Source organism: Salmo salar, chromosome 02 (genome assembly GCF_965601325.2).
Source record: "Salmo salar chromosome 02, fSalSal1, whole genome shotgun sequence".
Taxonomy (NCBI): domain Eukaryota; kingdom Metazoa; phylum Chordata; class Actinopteri; order Salmoniformes; family Salmonidae; genus Salmo; species Salmo salar.
Window position 1 is genome coordinate 25,546,220 of NC_138292.1, and position 18,667 is coordinate 25,564,886.

Here is an 18,667-nt window from a genome sequence, read left to right on the forward strand (position 1 = left end):
AATGACTACCGTGATCAGAAAGATGGGAAGTTTGAGAGCCCTCGATTTAATCTAAACAGTAAACAAAAAAGTTGTTTGACCTTAACCCGTTCGGCAATTTCATTGGTCTAATGAAAGCTTCATGCTGGCAAAAAACTGAGCACGTCACAGAATGTGTTTTTTTGGAGAAAAGAAAATTGAAAGCGAGAAAAATCCATATATTAGCCGCGTCATTGTTTAAGCCGCGAGGTTCAAAGCCTGGGAAAAAAGTTGCGGCTTATAGTCCGGAATTTACGGTAGTTAGAGCGGAATTCCACAAAGCCTGGTCACTGTTCAGCTCCATTGGAGTTCATCAGACACTTCCTTCACCATGGAGTTGAGTTTAGTCAGCTATGATTTAGTGAGCTTATAAAGCGTGACAACATACTTTGTGATACATTCATGTTTGATTGCTATAGCAATAATCATATTGTAAAAAAAACAAAGATGAAAACTTAGTATCTGTTCAGCCATACATCAACCAGAAATCAAACATTACTTATCAGACAGGTTCCTCAAAACCAAGAATAGACTGGAGTCATCCAGTGACTGGAGGAATGCACATAGGCCAGTAGATGTCGCCCTTTGCGCCACACAGAGCAGAAAACGTGCCTTATTATGCGCACACAAATGCAGGGTTGGAGGCTTAAATACTTGACATAGTCTAGATTCAGATTGTAATGACTATAGTGAGAAGATAATTGTGATGTAAAAAAGACCATCTTATCTATGGAATGTACACATACAAAGAGAGGACTCAAAATGCATTTAATTTATCACACAAGTTACAATTCTATGATTACAAAAACAGAAATTTCATCGAGACAAAAAAAAAAAATCCTACACAAAGCTTTTTCAAAAAACATAAAGATGAATAGGTTATCAGACTGACAGAAGAGCGAGTGGTATGGTTGTATAGAATAAGAATTCCTGGTACATACTAGAGTACATGGTAACAGTAACGTAGTCAAACATTTACTCATCTACTCATTTTTATTTTTACTATTTTCTACAATGTAGAATAATAGTGAAGAAATCAAAACTATGAAATAACATATGGAATCATGTAGTAAAAAAGTGTAAAACAAAATAAAAATATATTTTGTATTTGAGATTCTTCAAAGTAGCCACCCTTTGCATGCTCTTGGCATTCTCTCAACCAGCTTCATATGGTAGTCACCTGGAATACATTTCAATTAACAGGTGTGCCTTGTTAAAAGTTCATTTGTGGAATTTCTTTCGTTCTTAATGCATATGCGTGAAGCAGTTGTGTTGTGACAAGGTAGGGGCGGTATACAGAAGATAGCCCTATTTGGTAAAATACCAAGTTCATATTATAGCAAGAACAGCTCAAATAAGCAAAGCGAAAGTACAGCCCATCATTACTTTTAGGCATGAAGGTCAGTCAATACGGAAAAAGTGCAGTCGCAAAAACCATCAAGCTCTATGATGAAACTGGCTCTCATGAGGACCGCCACAGGAAAGGAAGACCCAGAGTTACCTCTTCTGCAGGGAAAATTCATTAGAGTTACCAGCCTCAGAAATTGCAGCCCAAATAAATGTTACATAGAGTTCAAGTAACAGACATATCTCAAAATCAACTGTTCAGAGACAGTGTGAATCAGGCCTTCATGGTCAAATTGCTGCTAAGAAACTACTACTAAAAGGACAACAATAAGAAGAAGAGACTTGCTTGGGCCAAGAAACACGATCAATGGAATTAGGCTGGTGAAAATCTGTCCTTTGGTCTGATGTGTCCCAATTTTAGATTTTTGGTTTCAACCACCATGTCTTTGTGAGACGCAGAGTAGGTGAATGGATGATCTCTAAATGTGTGATTCCCACCATGAAGCATGGAGGTGGTGGTGTGATGGTGCTTTGCTGGTGACACTGTCAGCGATTTATTTAGAATTCAAGGCACACTTAACCAGCATGTCTACCACAGAGTATTCAGCATTCATACACCATGCCATTTCATTTGTGCTTAGTGGGACTATAATTTGTTTTTCAACAGGACAATGACCCAACACACCTCCAGGCTGTGAAAGGGCAATTTGACGAAGAAGGAGAGTGATGGAGTGCTACATCAGATGACCAGGCCTCCACAATCACCTGACCTCAACCCAATTGAGATGATTTGGGATGAGTTAGACCACAGAGTGAAGGAAAATCAGCCAACGAGTGTTCAGCATATGTGGGAACTCCTTCAAAACTGTTGGAAAAGCATTCCAAGTGAAGCTGGTTGAGAGAATAACAAGAGTGTGCAAATCTGTCATCAAGGAAAAGGGTGGCTATTTTGAACAATCTCAAATATAAAATATATTTTGATTGGTTTAACACTTTTTTGGTTCCTACATGATTCCATACGTGTCATTTCATGGTTTTGTGTGTGTGTAATATATATATATATATATATAGTACCAGTCAAATGTTTTGACATCTACTCATTCCAAGCTTTCTTTATTTTTACTATTTTCTACATTGTAGAATAATAGTGACATCAAAATAATTTCTCATCTCTGCAAAGGAGTCATGTTCAGACAATGTCTTCCCATTACTGACAAATGGAAAAACCCAAGTTTACTTCAAAAGAAAGCTAGATTTCATAATGAAAAACATGATAGAAATAAACATGATTGAATAAAATTGAAGAGGGAAAGAAAGAAAGTTGTTTTTAGATTACATTTCAGGGAACTCGGCAACACTAAATCTAATCAAAGTTTTATCAAATTACAATTTTCTATATGGTCGGTGTAAATACAGAAATTAAGACCTCTCGGATTGAAAATGGGTGTGAAAAACTAACGCCAATCTGCCTCGTCTTCTTTCAATATAAGCACAGTTGAAGAAATTAAATTCTGGAAATCTGAGTCTACAAAAAAACCCCACCTCTTTCTTACCAAAAATGCACAAAAACATTTGGATTAGTGAGAAACAAATCTAAATGTAAAGACAAAGTAGCAAGAAAAAAAGATAACTTCCTCATGGCATTCAACTCATACAACTAAATTCACCCATTCATCCCACACTTCAAAACATTTACACTTGGGGCCAGAAAAAAAAACATGGCAGAAAAAAGGACAAAAATAAGTCATACTGGGGATCAACAATTTTTTGGATCATTTGGAATTTTCTTCAGTGTTCTCCAATTCAAGGGCTCGGCAGTGACTCAACTCTGAAGTAGTAGAAACACATTGAACAGTGCCCAACTCACCAATAATTTCACGGCTAATCTCATGTACTGGGCCATCATTGTACTGGCAGCTCCCCACTGGCATGTTTCATATAGTGCAGGTGCAACGCTGACTCTTGATCAAACCCTTCACCACATTCAAAACACTCCCAATCCTTATGTCTTTTCTGTTGCTCCGCTACATGTGCTTCCAATGCAGTCTCTTCTTTCCCCTCTTGCTCCTCCTCCTCCACTCCCGATCCAGAGGAATCAGAGTTGTCAGAGGAATCAGATCCAGAAGAGTCTGATGAATCTGATTTAGACAATTCCTCAGCGCCAGAATCTTCAGAACTAGACTCAGACCCCGACTCTTCTGATCCAGATTCCTCCTCACCCACCTCAATATCTTCCTCTTCTTCCTCCTCTTGATGTTCTTGAAGCATATCTATCACCTTCGCCTCCTCTGTGCTACCCATCCCTGTGAACACCAGCCTCTTCATCTCTGTCACCCTTCGCCTCCCAGCAAACAGGTGGTTCCTGGGTCCCAGTGGGGTCTTGCTGGCCCCGACGTAGACCCCTACGTGCTTCTTCCGATGTGTGATGAGGTTGCCCAGCTGGGAGAAGTTCTTCTTGCAGAGCGTGCATTTGTAGGGCTTGGCGCCGGTGTGAGTATTGTAGTGGTAGCGGAGCTCAGCGGGCACGCGGAAAGACTTTTCACAGAGGTCACACTTGTGGCGCCTCAGGTTGTGGCCCTGCAGGTGTTTGTCCAGAGAGAGCTCATCCCTAAAGCCCTTAGCACAGGCCAGGCACCAGAAAGGCTTCTGCTTGTGCAGGTCCATGTGGATCAAATACGTCTGCAAGGAATTGAAGTTTTTTACACACTGATCGCACTTCAGAGTGGAGGGTTCCATCGGCACGGGAGGCCTGTGCACTTTCAAGTGAGTCACCAGAAGGGATGGGCGAGCAAAGACCTTCCCACAGTCCGGGCACTTGTTCTCTGTGGGTTGTTTTTTTCCTTCTTTTTCATGTGTCTTCTGGTGATTTCTAAATGACTCGAGGTAGGAGTAGACCTTCCCACAGATGGAGCATGCATAGACCTTGTGGGAGCCGCTGAAGACTGGCTTCTCCTCCTCAGACAGCATGGCAACGCGCGGACGAACTGTGACGATCTCTGATGGTCTGACCTGCCAGGAACTGTCGAAGAACTCTTCATCGTCTTCTTCATCACCTTCCACGTCTACATCACTGTTCTCTTCGTAATCACCATCGTCATTATTTTTCTGCTTTTTCTCAGGTGCTGCCGACTCCACATTGCCGATGCTCCCGTTCGTCTCCAGGGCTCTCTTAATGCCCTGCCTTCGTTCCTCCTCCTCCGCCATCGCCTCCTCCAGGACATGCTTGCGCAGGTGAGTCTTGAAGGCCTCCCAGCGAGTGAACTGCTGTCCACAGTCCTGACACCTCATACTGGCTAGTTTCACTGTGGAGGAGAGAAAGGGAGCATAAATAGGACAATATAGTACCATGACATGCCTGTAATTTTGTTAAACTTTCAATAATTTACTTGAACTTGTTTCAATCCTTTTGTTAAGATATACTATCTCAGATTGAATTGCCAAACTATCAATAGCATCACCTTGGAATTTAGGATGAAGGGGCATATTTTTCACAACCAAGATGTTTACAACTATTGACACATTTTAGCACAACCATATAGTGTTTTAAAAGGTGCACATTTCCTGGTTGCTAAAATTCTAATAGTTTGCTTATTTTGCCACAAACTCAAATTAGGCATAGTGTAGAGAATCATTGTAACAAACCACTGTTTACCTTTTCAATAACCAAAAATATTGTATTTTCAGCTGTTTGAAGCTGGTACACAAAACCGAAAGTAAAAGACGGAAAAACAAAGCTAAGAACGGGAAGCATAGAAATAGCACACAGAACAGATCTACTGCCTCTTAGACTTTCTTTCAATGAGAATGACAGATCTTTAACTCAGATTTCTATGTGATTTTAGTCTGGTCTCCCAAAAAATGACATATTGCAACTTTAAGTGCACCAGAAAACACAAACTTACAGATATGTAGTTCTCTCCACTGCTAGGCTGAAGATAGCCCTATTTGGTAAAAGACCAAGTTCATATTATAGCAAGAACAGCTCAAATAAGCAAAGCGAAAGTACAGCCCATCATTACTTTTAGGCATGAAGGTCAGTCAATACGGAAAAAGTGCAGTCGCAAAAACCATCAAGCTCTATGATGAAACTGGCTCTCATGAGGACCGCCACAGGAAAGGAAGACCCAGAGTTACCTCTTCTGCAGGGAAAATTCATTAGAGTTACCAGCCTCAGAAATTGCAGCCCAAATAAATGTTACATAGAGTTCAAGTAACAGACACATCTCAACATCAACTGTTCAGAGGAGACTGTGTGAATCAGGCCTTCGTGATCAAATTGCTGCAAGGAAAACACTACTAAAAGACACCAATAAGAAGAAGAGACTTGCTTGGGCCAAGAAACACGAGCAATGGACATTGGACCGGTGGAAATCTGTCCTTTGGTCTGATGAGTCCAAATATGAGATTTTTGGTTCCAACCGCCGTGTATTTATGAGACGCAGAGTAGGTGAACGGATGATCTCTACATGTGTGATTCCAACCATGAAGCATGGAGGTGGTGGTGTGATGGTGCTTTGCTGGTGAGACTGTCAGTGATTTATTTAAAATTCAAGGCACACTTAACCAGTATGGCTACCATAGCATTATACAGCGATACGCCATCCCATCTGGTTTGCCCTTAGTGGGACTATAATTTGTTTTTCAACAGGACAATGACCCAACACACCTCCAGGCTGTGAAAGCGCTATTTGACCAAGAAGGAGAGGGATGGAGTGCTACATCAGATGACCGGACCTCCACGATCACCTGACCTCAACCCAATTGAGATGGTTTGGGATGAGTTGGACCGCAGAGTGAAGGAAAAGCAGCAAACAAGTGCTCAGAATATGTGAGAACTCCGTCAAGACTGCAAAGAGAATGCAAAGAATGTGCAAAGCTGTCATCAAGGCAAAAGGTAGCTACTTTGAAGAATCTCAAATATAAAATATTTGGATTTGTTTAACATGTTTTTACTTAGTACATGATTCCATGTGCTATTTCATAGTTTTGATGTCTTCACTATTATTCTAGAATAAATAGATTTTTTTTTTTAAACCCTTGAATGAGTAGTGTCTAAACTTTTGACTAGTACTGTAGGTGTATTAAAGTGAAACACTTCCACGCAATGACTACATCAAGCTGGTGACTACACATTTGTTGGACGCATTTGCGGTTTGTTTTGGTTGCGTTTCAGATAATTCTGTGCCCAATAGAAATTAAATGGTAAATAATGTATCATGTCATTTTGGACTCACTTTTACTGTAAATAAGAATGTTTCTAAACACTTCTACATTAATGTGGATTCTACCATGATTACAGATAATCCTGAATGAAACGTGAATAAAGATGAGTGAGAAAGTTGGACGCACAAATATCATGCCCCCCCAAAATTCTAACCTCCAGTGTTACTGTAATGGTGAGAGGTTAGCATGTCTTGGGGGTATTTCATTTTTTATTTAACCTTTAACTAGGAAAGTTAGTTAAGAACAAATACGGCTTACCCCTGCCAGAAACGGACGATGCTGGGCCAATTGTGCGCCGCCCTATGGGACTCCCAATCACAGCTGGGTGATATGCCAGTCTAAGTTTCTCACTCATTATTCATGATTCATTCAGGATTACCCCCCCCCCAAAAACAAACAACTGTCCCATTACTTTTTTAACTGTATAAAAGAAGTGTATCTAATACTGCATAGGTTATCATTTGAGTGTGAAACATTTAAAAAAGAAGCACTATGCAGAAATCCCCCCGCCATTTCCTGGTTGCTAAACTAATTTCAGTTTGTGACAAAACAAGCAAGTATAGAGTAGATTATCACTGTAACATCTAAACTGCTGTGAAATATCTTTGCCATAAACAAAAATACTGTATTTTCAGTTGGTTTACAAAACCGAAAGTAAAAGACAAAAACTAGAAACTTAACGGGAAGCATAGAAATAGCACACACAAAACGTATCTACCGCTTTTTAGATGTGCTTTCAATGACAATTCTATAACACACACTTATGTCAATTTGGTCAGGTCGCCCAAAAAGTTAGTGCATTCCGAAAGTATTCAGACCCCTTCCCCTTTTCCACATTTTGTTACATTACAGCCTTATTCTAAAATGTATTTAATCCAAGTTTATACACACACACACACACACACACACACACAACCCCATAATGACAAAGCAAAGACATGTTTTTAGAAATGTATGCAAATTGATAAAAAAAAAAACTGAAATACCTTTACATAAGTATTCAGTGTTTTTGCTATGAGACTTGAAATTGAGCTCAGGTGCATTCTGTTTCCATTGATAATCCTTGAGCCCACCTGTGGTAAATTCAATTGATTGGACATCATTTGGAAAGGCACACACACCTGTCTATGTAAGGTCCCACAGTTGAAAGTGCATGTCAGAGCAAAAAACAGGTAGAGGTCAAAATAATTTTCCGTAGAGCTCGGAGACAGGATTGTGTTGAGGCACAGATCTGGGCAAGGGTACAAAAAAAATTCTGCAGTATTGAAGGTCCCCAAGAACACATTTCTTAAATGGAAGAAGTTATGAACCACCAAGACTCTTTCTAGAGCTGACCGCCTGGCCAAACTGAGCAATCAGGGGAGAAGGGCCTTGGTCAGGGAGGTGACCAAGAACCAGATGGTCACTCTGACAGAGCTGCTCTGTGAAGATGGGAGAACCTTCCAGAAGGTCAACCATCTCTGCAGCCCTCCACCAATCAGGCCTTTATGGTAGAGTGGCTAGATGGAAGCCACGCCTCAGTAAGAAGGTACATGACAGCCTGCTTGGAGTTTGCCAAAAGGCACGTGAAGGACTCTCAGACCATGAGAAACAAGATTCTCTGGTCTGATGAAACCAAGATTGAACTCCTTGGCCTGAATGCAAAGCTACATGTCTAGAGGAAACCTGGCACCATCCCTACGGTGAAGCATGGTGGTGGCAGCATCAGGCTGTGGGGATGTTTTTCAGTGGCAGGGACTGTGAGACAAGTAGGATCGAGGGAAAGATGAATGGAGCAAAGTACAGAGAGATCCTTGATGAAAACCCGCACCAGAGCGCTCAGGACCTCAGACTGGGTCGAAGGTTCACCTTCCAACAGGACAACAACCCTAAGCACACAGCCAAGATAACGCAGGAGTGGCTTCGGGACAAGTCTTTGAGTGGCCCAGCCAGAGCCCGGACTTGAATCTGATCAAACATCTCTGGCGAGACCTGAAAATAGCTGTGCAGCAATGCTCCCCATCTAACCTGACAGAGCTTGAGAGGATGTGCAGAGAAAAATGGGAGAAACTCCCCAAATACAGGTGTGCCAAGCTTGTAGCGTCATACCCAAGAAGCCTTGAGGCTGTAATCGCTGCCAAAAGGTACTTCAACAAAGTACTGAGTAAAGGGTTTGAATACTTATGTAAATTATACATTTGCTAAACTTTCTAAAAACCTGTTTTCGCATTGTCATTGTGGGGTATTGTGTAGATTAATGAGGGGGAAAACTATTTAATCCATTTTAGAATAAGGCTAACGTAACAAAATGTGGAAAAAGTAAAGGGGTCTGAATACTTTCCGAATGCACTGTACATATTGCAGCTTTAAGTTTGAAAGCATTTTATAATCTATATTGTAGTGATGTTTCTCAACCATTTCTGACCAACGGTAAACATGACGCGTCATGACTGGAAGCCCACTAGAATCTATTGAGTCAAGTTTAAAGGTCCGTTAAAACCAGTAACTCAGTCAACACAATGAACCACACAGGAAACTTAACTCCAGTTAACCATTTACTAAAACTCTTCATGTCTGCATTAATAAGACACCAGTAGTAGTTTAAAGGTACAAGGAAAAGGTTACATTGAAATTAGTGATCATAAAGGTAATGACTTCAAAAGATTAGCAATAGTCTAAAAACTTGAACGTTTCATTTAAGCCAACAAAGAAAATAACAACTCCTTGAACAAATGCTAAACCAGTTTGTTAAATCAAACTCATTACGATAGATAAACATTTTCACAACACAGGAAAGTAACACAATGAACTGTTAGTATTTGGGAACTTTGGTAGTGAAATCCAGGAAAACATTCAATTTTCTAATTATTAAATGATACAATGTTAGTTTGGTAATATTTTGTAAAAGAAAACAGCCAAAAATAGGTACTAATAATACTATAAACATCCATCTTATATAGACAGGTTAATGCCAGAACTTGATTAATTTCTCAAAAGGCATGTTACTGAAAGTGGGTGACTCACATTCTCCCCTTGCATACTAAGTCAAGCAAAACAAACTTAAATTAGTGCCTACCTTGACAGACAAATCGCTGTACTTTACAGGGTGTAATCATTTCTCGGCATAGAGAAACGGCACCATTTTCTAAATGAAAACGCAGTTAGCGAACTTTATCTTTCTCTATAACTACACATTTCTACACCAAGAGGACACATTTCAAATCAGTGGAACTGATAAAATGAGTTTTTCTTTAGACATTTTTACATTTATGTACAGGTCCAGTGTGAAATAAAGCCTGAGAAAGATAAAATGATGGTGTCAAGAGCTAAAAGAAGCACTTAGTGGATATATTTGCAATAATGTTAACAGCATTCTATAGATATAATTAGAATAGTAAAATGTAGCAAGTCTCTTGGACACTTAGTCCTTGAAAAATACCCTGGAGAAAAAAATGTCCACCTTGGAAATTGAACTGAAGTATAAGGAGGTGCATAAGTGCATGAAAAAGTAAAATTCCACTTCTAATATCTGTTGATTTGTATTAGTTCCATTGTTAATCTAATATGCTCCACGAGCATGTTCAATGTAGTGCTGGTGCAACTCCAACTCTCGACTGAAACACATTCCACATTCAATGCAAGTAAGGCCATCGGTGTCTCTTGAGGAGACAGCAGTGTAGGGATCTCTCTGCCCTTTGTCATCACCCATACATTCCTGGTGATGATCAATGAGGTCCCGAATCTCACTGAAGGTCCGGGGACAAAGGGAGCAACGGTAGGAGCCATCGCTATCGTGTTGAGCCTCGTGTTTATGCAGAGCACCTGGAGATAGAAACGCTTTTCCACAGTGCTGACACTTGTGGCTATTCTGTGGCCGGGAGGGGGGTGTAGGTGGTGGCTTGAGGGATGACTTCGCCTTCAAATCAGGCAGAGGGACATTGAGTTTAGCGGGCCCTGTGCTTACAGAAGCACTGAGTCTGTAACGAAGCTCTGTTGGTAGTCGCCGGCGGACCTCGTCATGCCAGGCCAGGTGCTGATGCAACTGAGTCTCAGTCCAATATCCACGGCAGCACAGGGCGCAAGAGTGAGGTCGGCTCTTTGCCAAGTCCTTGTGGGCTCTTAGTTGCTCTTCAGTTGGGAAAGCTTTGCCACACTTGTCACACTTGAAGAGGCATTTGATTGTCTGCTCATAGAGGCGGGTTGATGGTGTGGGTTCCTCTTCCACTACTTCTGCCATTCCTGGATTAACTTCCTGCTTGAGCACTCCACAGATTTTCTTGTGATTATAAAGTGCCCCAGAAGAACTGTATCTCTTCCCACAATCAATGCAAGGGATGGATTTGAAACCTGGTCGACCTTTCTTCCTCCTTCTGCCAACAGCATTCTTACTCTTTGTAACATAGTGTTCGGTTTTGACAACCATGCCTTTGTTTTCTGTAACAAAGTCCTTACTCTCATTAACCGGTTCACTTCCCTTGGTAGCCAAGTTGTTTATGGCAACAGAGTCCCTGCTCTCAGCCAAAGTGCCCTTGCTCTTAACCTTCTTGCCTTGGGAGTGGGCCTGCCATTTGTGGGCACGCAAGCCTCGAACCTTCAAGAAGCTCATATCACAATGAGGACACTGGTGAAGATTTAATTTAAGCTTTGGCTTCTTTAATGGAATGGCTTCAGACTTGCTGTGTGATGTGGCAGGCTGCTCCGGGACCTCTTCAATGGATATGGACATGGACTGGTCCCCCTGAAGATCTGCAGACTCAATGGATTTGTTATGCTCACTTTCATAGTGAGCTGCTAAAAGTGAGCCCTTGACGAAAGTTTTGTTACATTCTGGACATGCAAATTCAGAGCGTGAGGGTTTGCGGTTGCCTACCATGCTGGTGTGTGCTGTAGGCTCTGGTTCGGCTTTGGTCTGACATGGTGGGTAATACAACTGGTGTCGGCGGAGAACACACAGGTAAAAGAAGCCCTTTCCACACTTGTTGCACTGAAAAGGTCCCTCGTCCACTGACTTGTGCCCAACAGAATTTGTATTGTCATCTTTTATCAGTGAACCAGCAAACTTCTTATCTGTGTGCCATCGTCTGTGAGTGCCAAGGGCTGCATTGGAGATAAAACGTCTTCCGCATTCTGGACAACAGAATTGGCCTTTAGTTGTTTGCTCTACCTTTTTGGGTTGCTTGGGTTCTTCAGGGATTGCAGCCACTTGAAATTTCAGCTTTGGTTTTACTTTAGACTTGTGACCTAGAACATGAATCCTTTTATGGAAATTCAGTGCTCCTACAACAGCAAAGCTTCTCTCACACTCTTTACATTTGTATTTCAGATCAGTCGTGTTGATTGTGGCAGCTTTCTTCAAGGTTAGGGACTCATTGGTCTCCTTTTGTTCACCACGTTCCTTCTCAGTAACAGATTTAGTAATTTTCTCAGTGCCCGAGTTGTTTGACAGAGTTGTTTTCACAAGGTCTTTGACAATGCACTTTGTCACCTTCTCTAAACCTCCTTTCGCTTTGACATCCAAGCCTCCAACTGCCCTCGGCTTGCCACATTCTTTTCGATGATACTGCAATGACAGTAAATTGTTGAAAAGAGAAGGGCAGGAGGGACATTTGAGCTTCTTCGCTTTAGGAACTGTGTCATGTTGGGCAATATCCTCCTTGTGGCTTTTACTGACAGTCTTTATCTTGCCACACTGTTTTTGGTGAGTGTGCAATGAGGATTTGTTGCTGAAATGGGAAAGGCATGTTGAACACTTCAGCCCCTCTAGCTCAAGAGCAGATTTAGGCGATGAGGCAGAGTAGTCGGTCTCATAACCATGGCTCTTCATGTGGAATTTAAGTGCCTTAGCTCGTGAAAACAGTTTTCCACAATCAGGGCAGCTGTATGCGTTCTTCTTCACTTGTTCTACCTGATGTTGAAAAGACTTGATAGGAGGCGGGAGGACTTGAGCATTATGTACAACCTGGTGCCTGAGGAGGCTTGAGAACATGCGAAAAGACTTGCTACAAAGTTCACATCTATGATTCCCATTCTCGTGCGTCCTCATATGAGATTTCATAATCCCTTGGTGACGAAATTTCTTTCTGCATACAGGGCAGGCAACTTTACCACGAACATGTGGAGGGTCATTGACAGAATGTGAAGACACTGTTGGCTCATTCTTCTCCTTCAAATGTGCACACTGAGCTTGATTCTGCTTGTGGTGAGTGTAAGCACCCAATGACCAGAAGCCCTTCCCACATCGCTCGCAATAATAAACCTTTGGGCCTAATAAAGTCTTCTTTGGATTAAACACTTCACTTTTAGTGTCTGATAACACTTCACTTTTAGTGTCTGATACTTCATCTTGGGTGGGGGTTTGAGCGTGGCAGCTTTTGCGGTGGTTGTACAAACCACTGGCATTAGAGTAGGTCTTCTCACAATCTGGACATGGATGAGCTTTGCTTTTTGGATGCTGTTGCTGATGAGAGTGTAGAGCAGACATGCGTGAGAAACACTTTCCACACACCTCACATTTGAAGCTATTCTTCTGTAGTCCGGCAAGCTGGTACAACACACTCTTGTGGGGTTTTCGGCCATCGTGTTTTCGCATGTGATTGTGGTAGGTTTTCCGATGTGTAGTGTCAAACCCACAAACATCGCACTTGAAAATATCCTTTTCAGGATTCCATCGTTTTTTGCCATCTACTCTGTGCCACAGTTTGTGAGAGCGCAAAGATGCAGCACTGGTAAACCAGCGGTAACACTCAGGACAGTTAAATCTTTTAGGTGTGTCTTGTCCCTGAACCTTCTCCGTTTGAGCTCCTTCGCCTAAAAATGGTGGAAAGTCAATTTGTACAATTTTCAGATCAATCTCTGGTTTAGACTTAAGTGTATTAGAGATGTACTCCGTTGGACACAACACAGCATCCATCTCCTCTTTTCCATCCTGGTCTGATTCACACAGTAATTCAAGATCAGGGTTGAGTTCTTGTAGTGACTCTTCTTCATCCCTTACAGAGCCATCTGAGGCACTGATCACCTCTACATTGACATCATCAGTTCCATCAGCCTCTGCATCCCCATCAGTTTCATAGAAACTGGGGTCTCTCTCAGTCACAGGGGTCTGAAGGGTGTCCTGTGGGTAGACAACGGCCCCTAAAGCAAATGTTTCAGTTTCTGTCTTGTTATCCAGTAATAGCTTATGTTGAGGTAGTGGGGATGTTTGTGTCTGGGATTCTTTCTCAGTCCGTCCAAAAACATCGTTGTGGCAAAGCCGATGGGACTGGAGAGCCGAGGCCCTGGAAAACCGGAGCCCACACTCCTGACACTCAAACGTTTTCTTCTGGAGCTGGCAAACCTGATGAAGGAAAGACTTTGCTGGAGTCTCTTCAGTATGAGCCAAACGCTGGTGCTTGTAGTAGAATGTGAGCGTTGTGAAGACCTTGCCACACTCCTCACATGGAAACCTTTTGCCACCACTACCACCTCGTTTCATATGATAGCGTTGATGGCAGAGCATGCCGGCGTAAGAACTGAAGGTCTTCTCACACTCACTGCAGTCAAATTTTGGGGGTTTTCTCTTAAGCTTTTCAGGAGAACATTTGTCATTGTGGCTAAATCGTTGGTGTGTTTTCAGGCCAGACTGGGCGCGAAATGTTTTGCCACATGAACACCCAAACAGATTTTCCTGTGCCCTATCTACCTGTTCAGAAGCTTTGTTGCTGTCCTCTGTTGTAATTGCAGGCTCCTCTGCGGGCGGTTGCTTCTTTGCATCCCTTTTGCGGGACTTTGGGATTAGTTTGACCTCATGACAACGGCGGTGAGCATCAAGAGCTGATGAACGGGAGTAACAGCGACCACAAGTTTGACACTCAAAGGACTTCTTTTTCAGGTGTGCCAGCTCATGGAAAACTGATTTGGAAGCTTGCTTGTGTGAGCGTGTATGACTGATGAAAGAGCCCATCGAAGTATAGGATTTACCACAGTCTTCACATTCATAGACATACTGCTTAGCCACCCCCAAGCTCTGATCAGGAGTTGACTGGGGCCCAGCTGTTGACTGGGCCACAGGAGTTGATTGCAAAACAGGAGTTGACTGCTTGAGGGCTTCATTACGGTGTTTGACCTGGTGTGAGTAAAAACCCCTTGAGTCTGCAAATTTGCGCCCACAAAGAGCGCAACATAGTGTCCGTTGGCCCCCACTCTCTGAAACAAGCAAGCCATCCAATTGGGAGTCAGAGTCCAGGCAGACTATTGGGCCATCATGGGTGTGTTCATGTTGATGCTCCTGGTAGGCCGCCTCCTCCCCAAAGGCTTCTCCACAATCCAGACAGCGGAAAAGCCCATCCCCTAAAAATAGAAAGGGGAAAATGGGAGGTCAGGGCGACTCCTGTTGCCAAAGAAAAGAGAAAAGAAAACCAAACAATAACACAAATGAATAGTTATGTCAGATAATGACTATGTGCCTCCATGTAAAATTAGGGCTTGCACAATTAGCGTATAATCGTGTAAGCAACGAATATGGATGAAGACAGTCATGAAAATTAAAATAATCGTCATAACCGTTTAATTTTTTGGTGTGGAAAGAACAGCTGACTGAAGACAGGACAGCTGGGCATTTATGCTGTGGAGTCCATTTCAGTGGTAACATGGACTAGTTACAATGTAATGAAACTTTGTTGCTCCTTGCTGAATAAGCAAGGTGTTGTAGCAATCAAGTCTTGGGTTGCCTAGGCAACGCCCCCCCTCCTGCAGCAGCACAGCTCAGGAGGAGAGGAGAAAATGTTTGTCTACATTTTTTTTAAACGATTATAAACGGTGACCATCATCCAAAATTCCATTACTGTCAAAAAGAAACAAGACTTAAGCATATTTTATTACAATGATACATATCATCAAGATAAAAAATGTGCAATGGATACAACTTGTTTGGATGGACGTATATTTTGACAGACATTTTACTTGACAATTATGAACATCTTTGCTAAAGTGCATATCACCCTAACGATGGAGAGTCAACTCATTGTGGATAATATACTTTTGAAATGTAATTGTTATAAAAAGACATCAATGTGTGAAGCAGCTTAATTTAAAAAGGATTTCAACCTAACTTCTGTATTGGGAAAGTTTGATTTAACCTAAATGTTTCATCACGCTTTTCAGATCAGTCAAGTTATCCTATTCACTACTGACCTGTGGACAGAGAAAGAATTGGGATCGTATGATTTCCCTTGAGGTGAATGGAGCCAAATGTAGGTCTACTCTATAGAGACCCCATAAAATTACCTATATCAAACATTTCATCATGTCTCAAATAGGAGAATCTCACCCAAAGATATTGAATAAAATGATCAAAGATTCACCTATTCAGCTCCTGGGAAAATAAACTCAGACCTTCTGTTTTGCTTATATGATAAATAGCCTATGACAGAACCCTTTAAGAGGTATTACTCTAAAACAGTAAACATGTCGTCCCCCACGAATGATGCAGCACTTGGGCCAATTAGTGACAATTCAAGCTCAAACAGGACAGGACATATGCTTGTTCAACGTTTGGAATTTAAGTTGATTACTATAGTGCCCCCCTTGGGCCAATCATTGTAATTGTGTAAGTGCCAGGTCTATGGCAAGATGCATCATTCACCCAAATTACCACAATATCGTGTGTGACTAACATACGTACAACAGAGACATATCCATAGTCCCCCCCCTCCAATTGAGAGGTGGGTAGATGTTGCTCAATATGGCGACCTGAGTATGGGTGAGTGGGTGTGCCGAAAGGAAAGTAGTGGGCGTGTGGGAAGGAGTGGATGTGTCGAAACGCTCTGCTATACTGCCCTACCAAGCAAAAAGGCAGTAACTGCTCATAGCGTGGAACTGAGAGAATTGGCTTTTCTTTACCTTGGTTTCAAAGTAACTTTATGCAGTTACTGCTAACATGACCTCCATTGTCTCCAAAACACAATACAATAGAGGCAGGATACTTGTCCACATGATTAAGCTGTTCTTAATGTAGCAAAAATGACATTACCTAATTTTTCAACCAAATGAGAAGTTAGTGCCTTTTTGCTTGGTAGGGCAGTATAGGTTAGACGTTTTGATTGAGCTGTGTTTATTCCCTTCCGTTTCTTACCACGCAACTACCGTACATTGATTCAGCTGCCATACCGTGAGTACTTCTGTTTGGAAGACAGAGGATTAGTATGAGTCTCATTTCGCTGTTTTACACAAATTGTACAGTTTCAGTTCTAAAACTGACAATTGCCTATCTTTTATTAAAAGTAGCAATGACGGGTGTACTGTTTCTTCATGCGTTGTATGCGTGTGCTTACTGTGACTGTCAAAGCGAAGGGCAGTGTCCCGGTGTTGCTGCCATTCATGCCCTCCCCATTGAGTATACTGTATGTGCATGCATCATGGTGACATCTAGATAGTTATTTATTGTGGGGGGCACGTTAGTTACCCATGGCGACAGGACCATGATATCCAGTAGGACGCTTCCTGAGTATCACGGTCAGGTATCAGGTCGGCAGCGATGTCCATACAACGCAGGTGCACTGGTCGCCGGCTTATCGACTCGTCCTGTAGCCCAATCAGCAACGCAAAACGGTCTTGAGTTGGAACATATAGTATCTTCCCAATTAGCTGATTCACTTTCCATACACCCACACTCCGGTCGCCAAATTAGCAGCAGCAACCCAATATTTAATCGTGGGGGACAATTAGATGGCTCTGGCCTACGGGGAAGTTCCAAAAACAAACATTGGTGAGGTGATAACGCTAGTCCAGGGGCGTTATTAGCCAAACGTTTCATTTGGCAACTAAAACGAGAATTCCTACTGGACAAATTGAGTTAGGTCCCCGTTTCGTTCGCTTCCACTTAAGGAACGTTTTGCAACATAATAGGCGTAATAAATATGCCCCAGTATTATTTCTCACAATATGACAGCCTATTTTATTTCACGTAACATTGAAGAACCCGTAAGATCAAAGAGTAGACGTTTAACTAACGGTACTAATGTCATTCCGATGATCGACTATTTACCCTTGCTAACTAGCAACCTAAGCAACGTTACAGACTACACGCACAGCTTCCTAGTCACCACTAGTTAAGTTAGCTACTTTGCTAGCTAAACATGTGAACAAGATCAAATGGGACAAATGGATTTATCTGGTCAATGGCTACCGAACAATAACCTTAACTAGGATATGATCATGTTAGAATAGTTAGCTAACGCTAATTAGCTAACTAGCAAACATGGATTTGAGCATGTTGTAGCATTAGTTAAGGTTAGCTGTGTTTAGATGATTGTGAAAGGATGGGGTCCCTTACCATCGGTACTGTCATCTTTGGCAGACTTGTTGGCGCTGTTTTCGGCCTTCTTGGTAAAATTTTCACTGACATCTTCCGACTCCTGTTCATCTCCTCCCTCGTATTTGATCGTTACAGCGGAGACATCCTCCATAGCTAACACTCAGCGTGGTGCTTGATTTGCTGTTACTAGGCCACTGCAACTTGGTTCTTAGTGTTTACCGATCCTATTACTTAACTTCCCCTGAGTTTTCTCAGAGGAGGGCCTCATCTAATGCATGCAAAAATAAAACTCCTTTCACGGAGTAAACAATGACATAGGCGGCCTAGAACGTTGTTCGGAGCGCCTCTTACTCTTCTCCTCCGCACAGTGGTTCCGTCCTAGGAAATTACGACAAATGACAACTTCCTTGCCACAGATCTGTCGCGAGAACATCAGCGTATCATGCCGCGTTCACAACAACTGGGAACTCGGAAGTGGGACATTTCTGATTTCCGACTTCAGTGCGTTCAATAACACAAATGGGAACTCTGAAAAAACTAGCTCCGACTGGGGAAAATCGTTTTGAACGGTCATCCAACTCGAAATTACAAATCGGGAACTCAGGCCTTTTTCTAGAGCTCCGACTTTACGACATGAAGACAACTGACGTCATGATTTGACCTCGTTTTTTCCAAGTTACCATTCGTCTTGAATTCCAAGCACCATTAGACCCAACCATTAGTTCTCAACATGCAATGTAACGGATATTATGCAAGGCATTTTGTGTTGAAAACATCGATTTGGTAGACTGTTTTCATTATTGCAGG

The 18,667-nt window shown here is 42.1% G+C and overlaps 1 protein-coding gene across 3 annotated transcripts; it reads right to left on the bottom strand.

The window, feature by feature from the left end:
- Nucleotides 1-771: 771 nt before the first annotated feature.
- Nucleotides 772-18,295, bottom strand: LOC106578166 (uncharacterized). 3 transcript variants are annotated; one of them, XM_014156820.3, is made up of 2 exons: nt 17,879-18,295; nt 772-4,667 (listed from the first exon to the last, which is right to left on the bottom strand). In XM_014156820.3, the coding sequence occupies exons 1-2, from the start codon at nt 18,009-18,011 to the stop codon at nt 3,268-3,270; spliced, it is 1,533 nt and encodes a 510-aa protein (XP_014012295.1). In that variant the 5' UTR covers nt 18,012-18,295; the 3' UTR covers nt 772-3,267. The 3 variants fall into 3 exon arrangements, with proteins under 3 accessions (XP_014012295.1, XP_014012274.1, XP_014012289.1); XM_014156799.3 differs by lacking the exon at nt 772-4,667 and adding an exon at nt 9,110-14,895 and having other exon boundaries at nt 17,879-18,276; XM_014156814.3 differs by lacking the exon at nt 772-4,667 and adding an exon at nt 9,110-14,935 and having other exon boundaries at nt 17,879-18,276.
- Nucleotides 18,296-18,667: the final 372 nt, after the last annotated feature.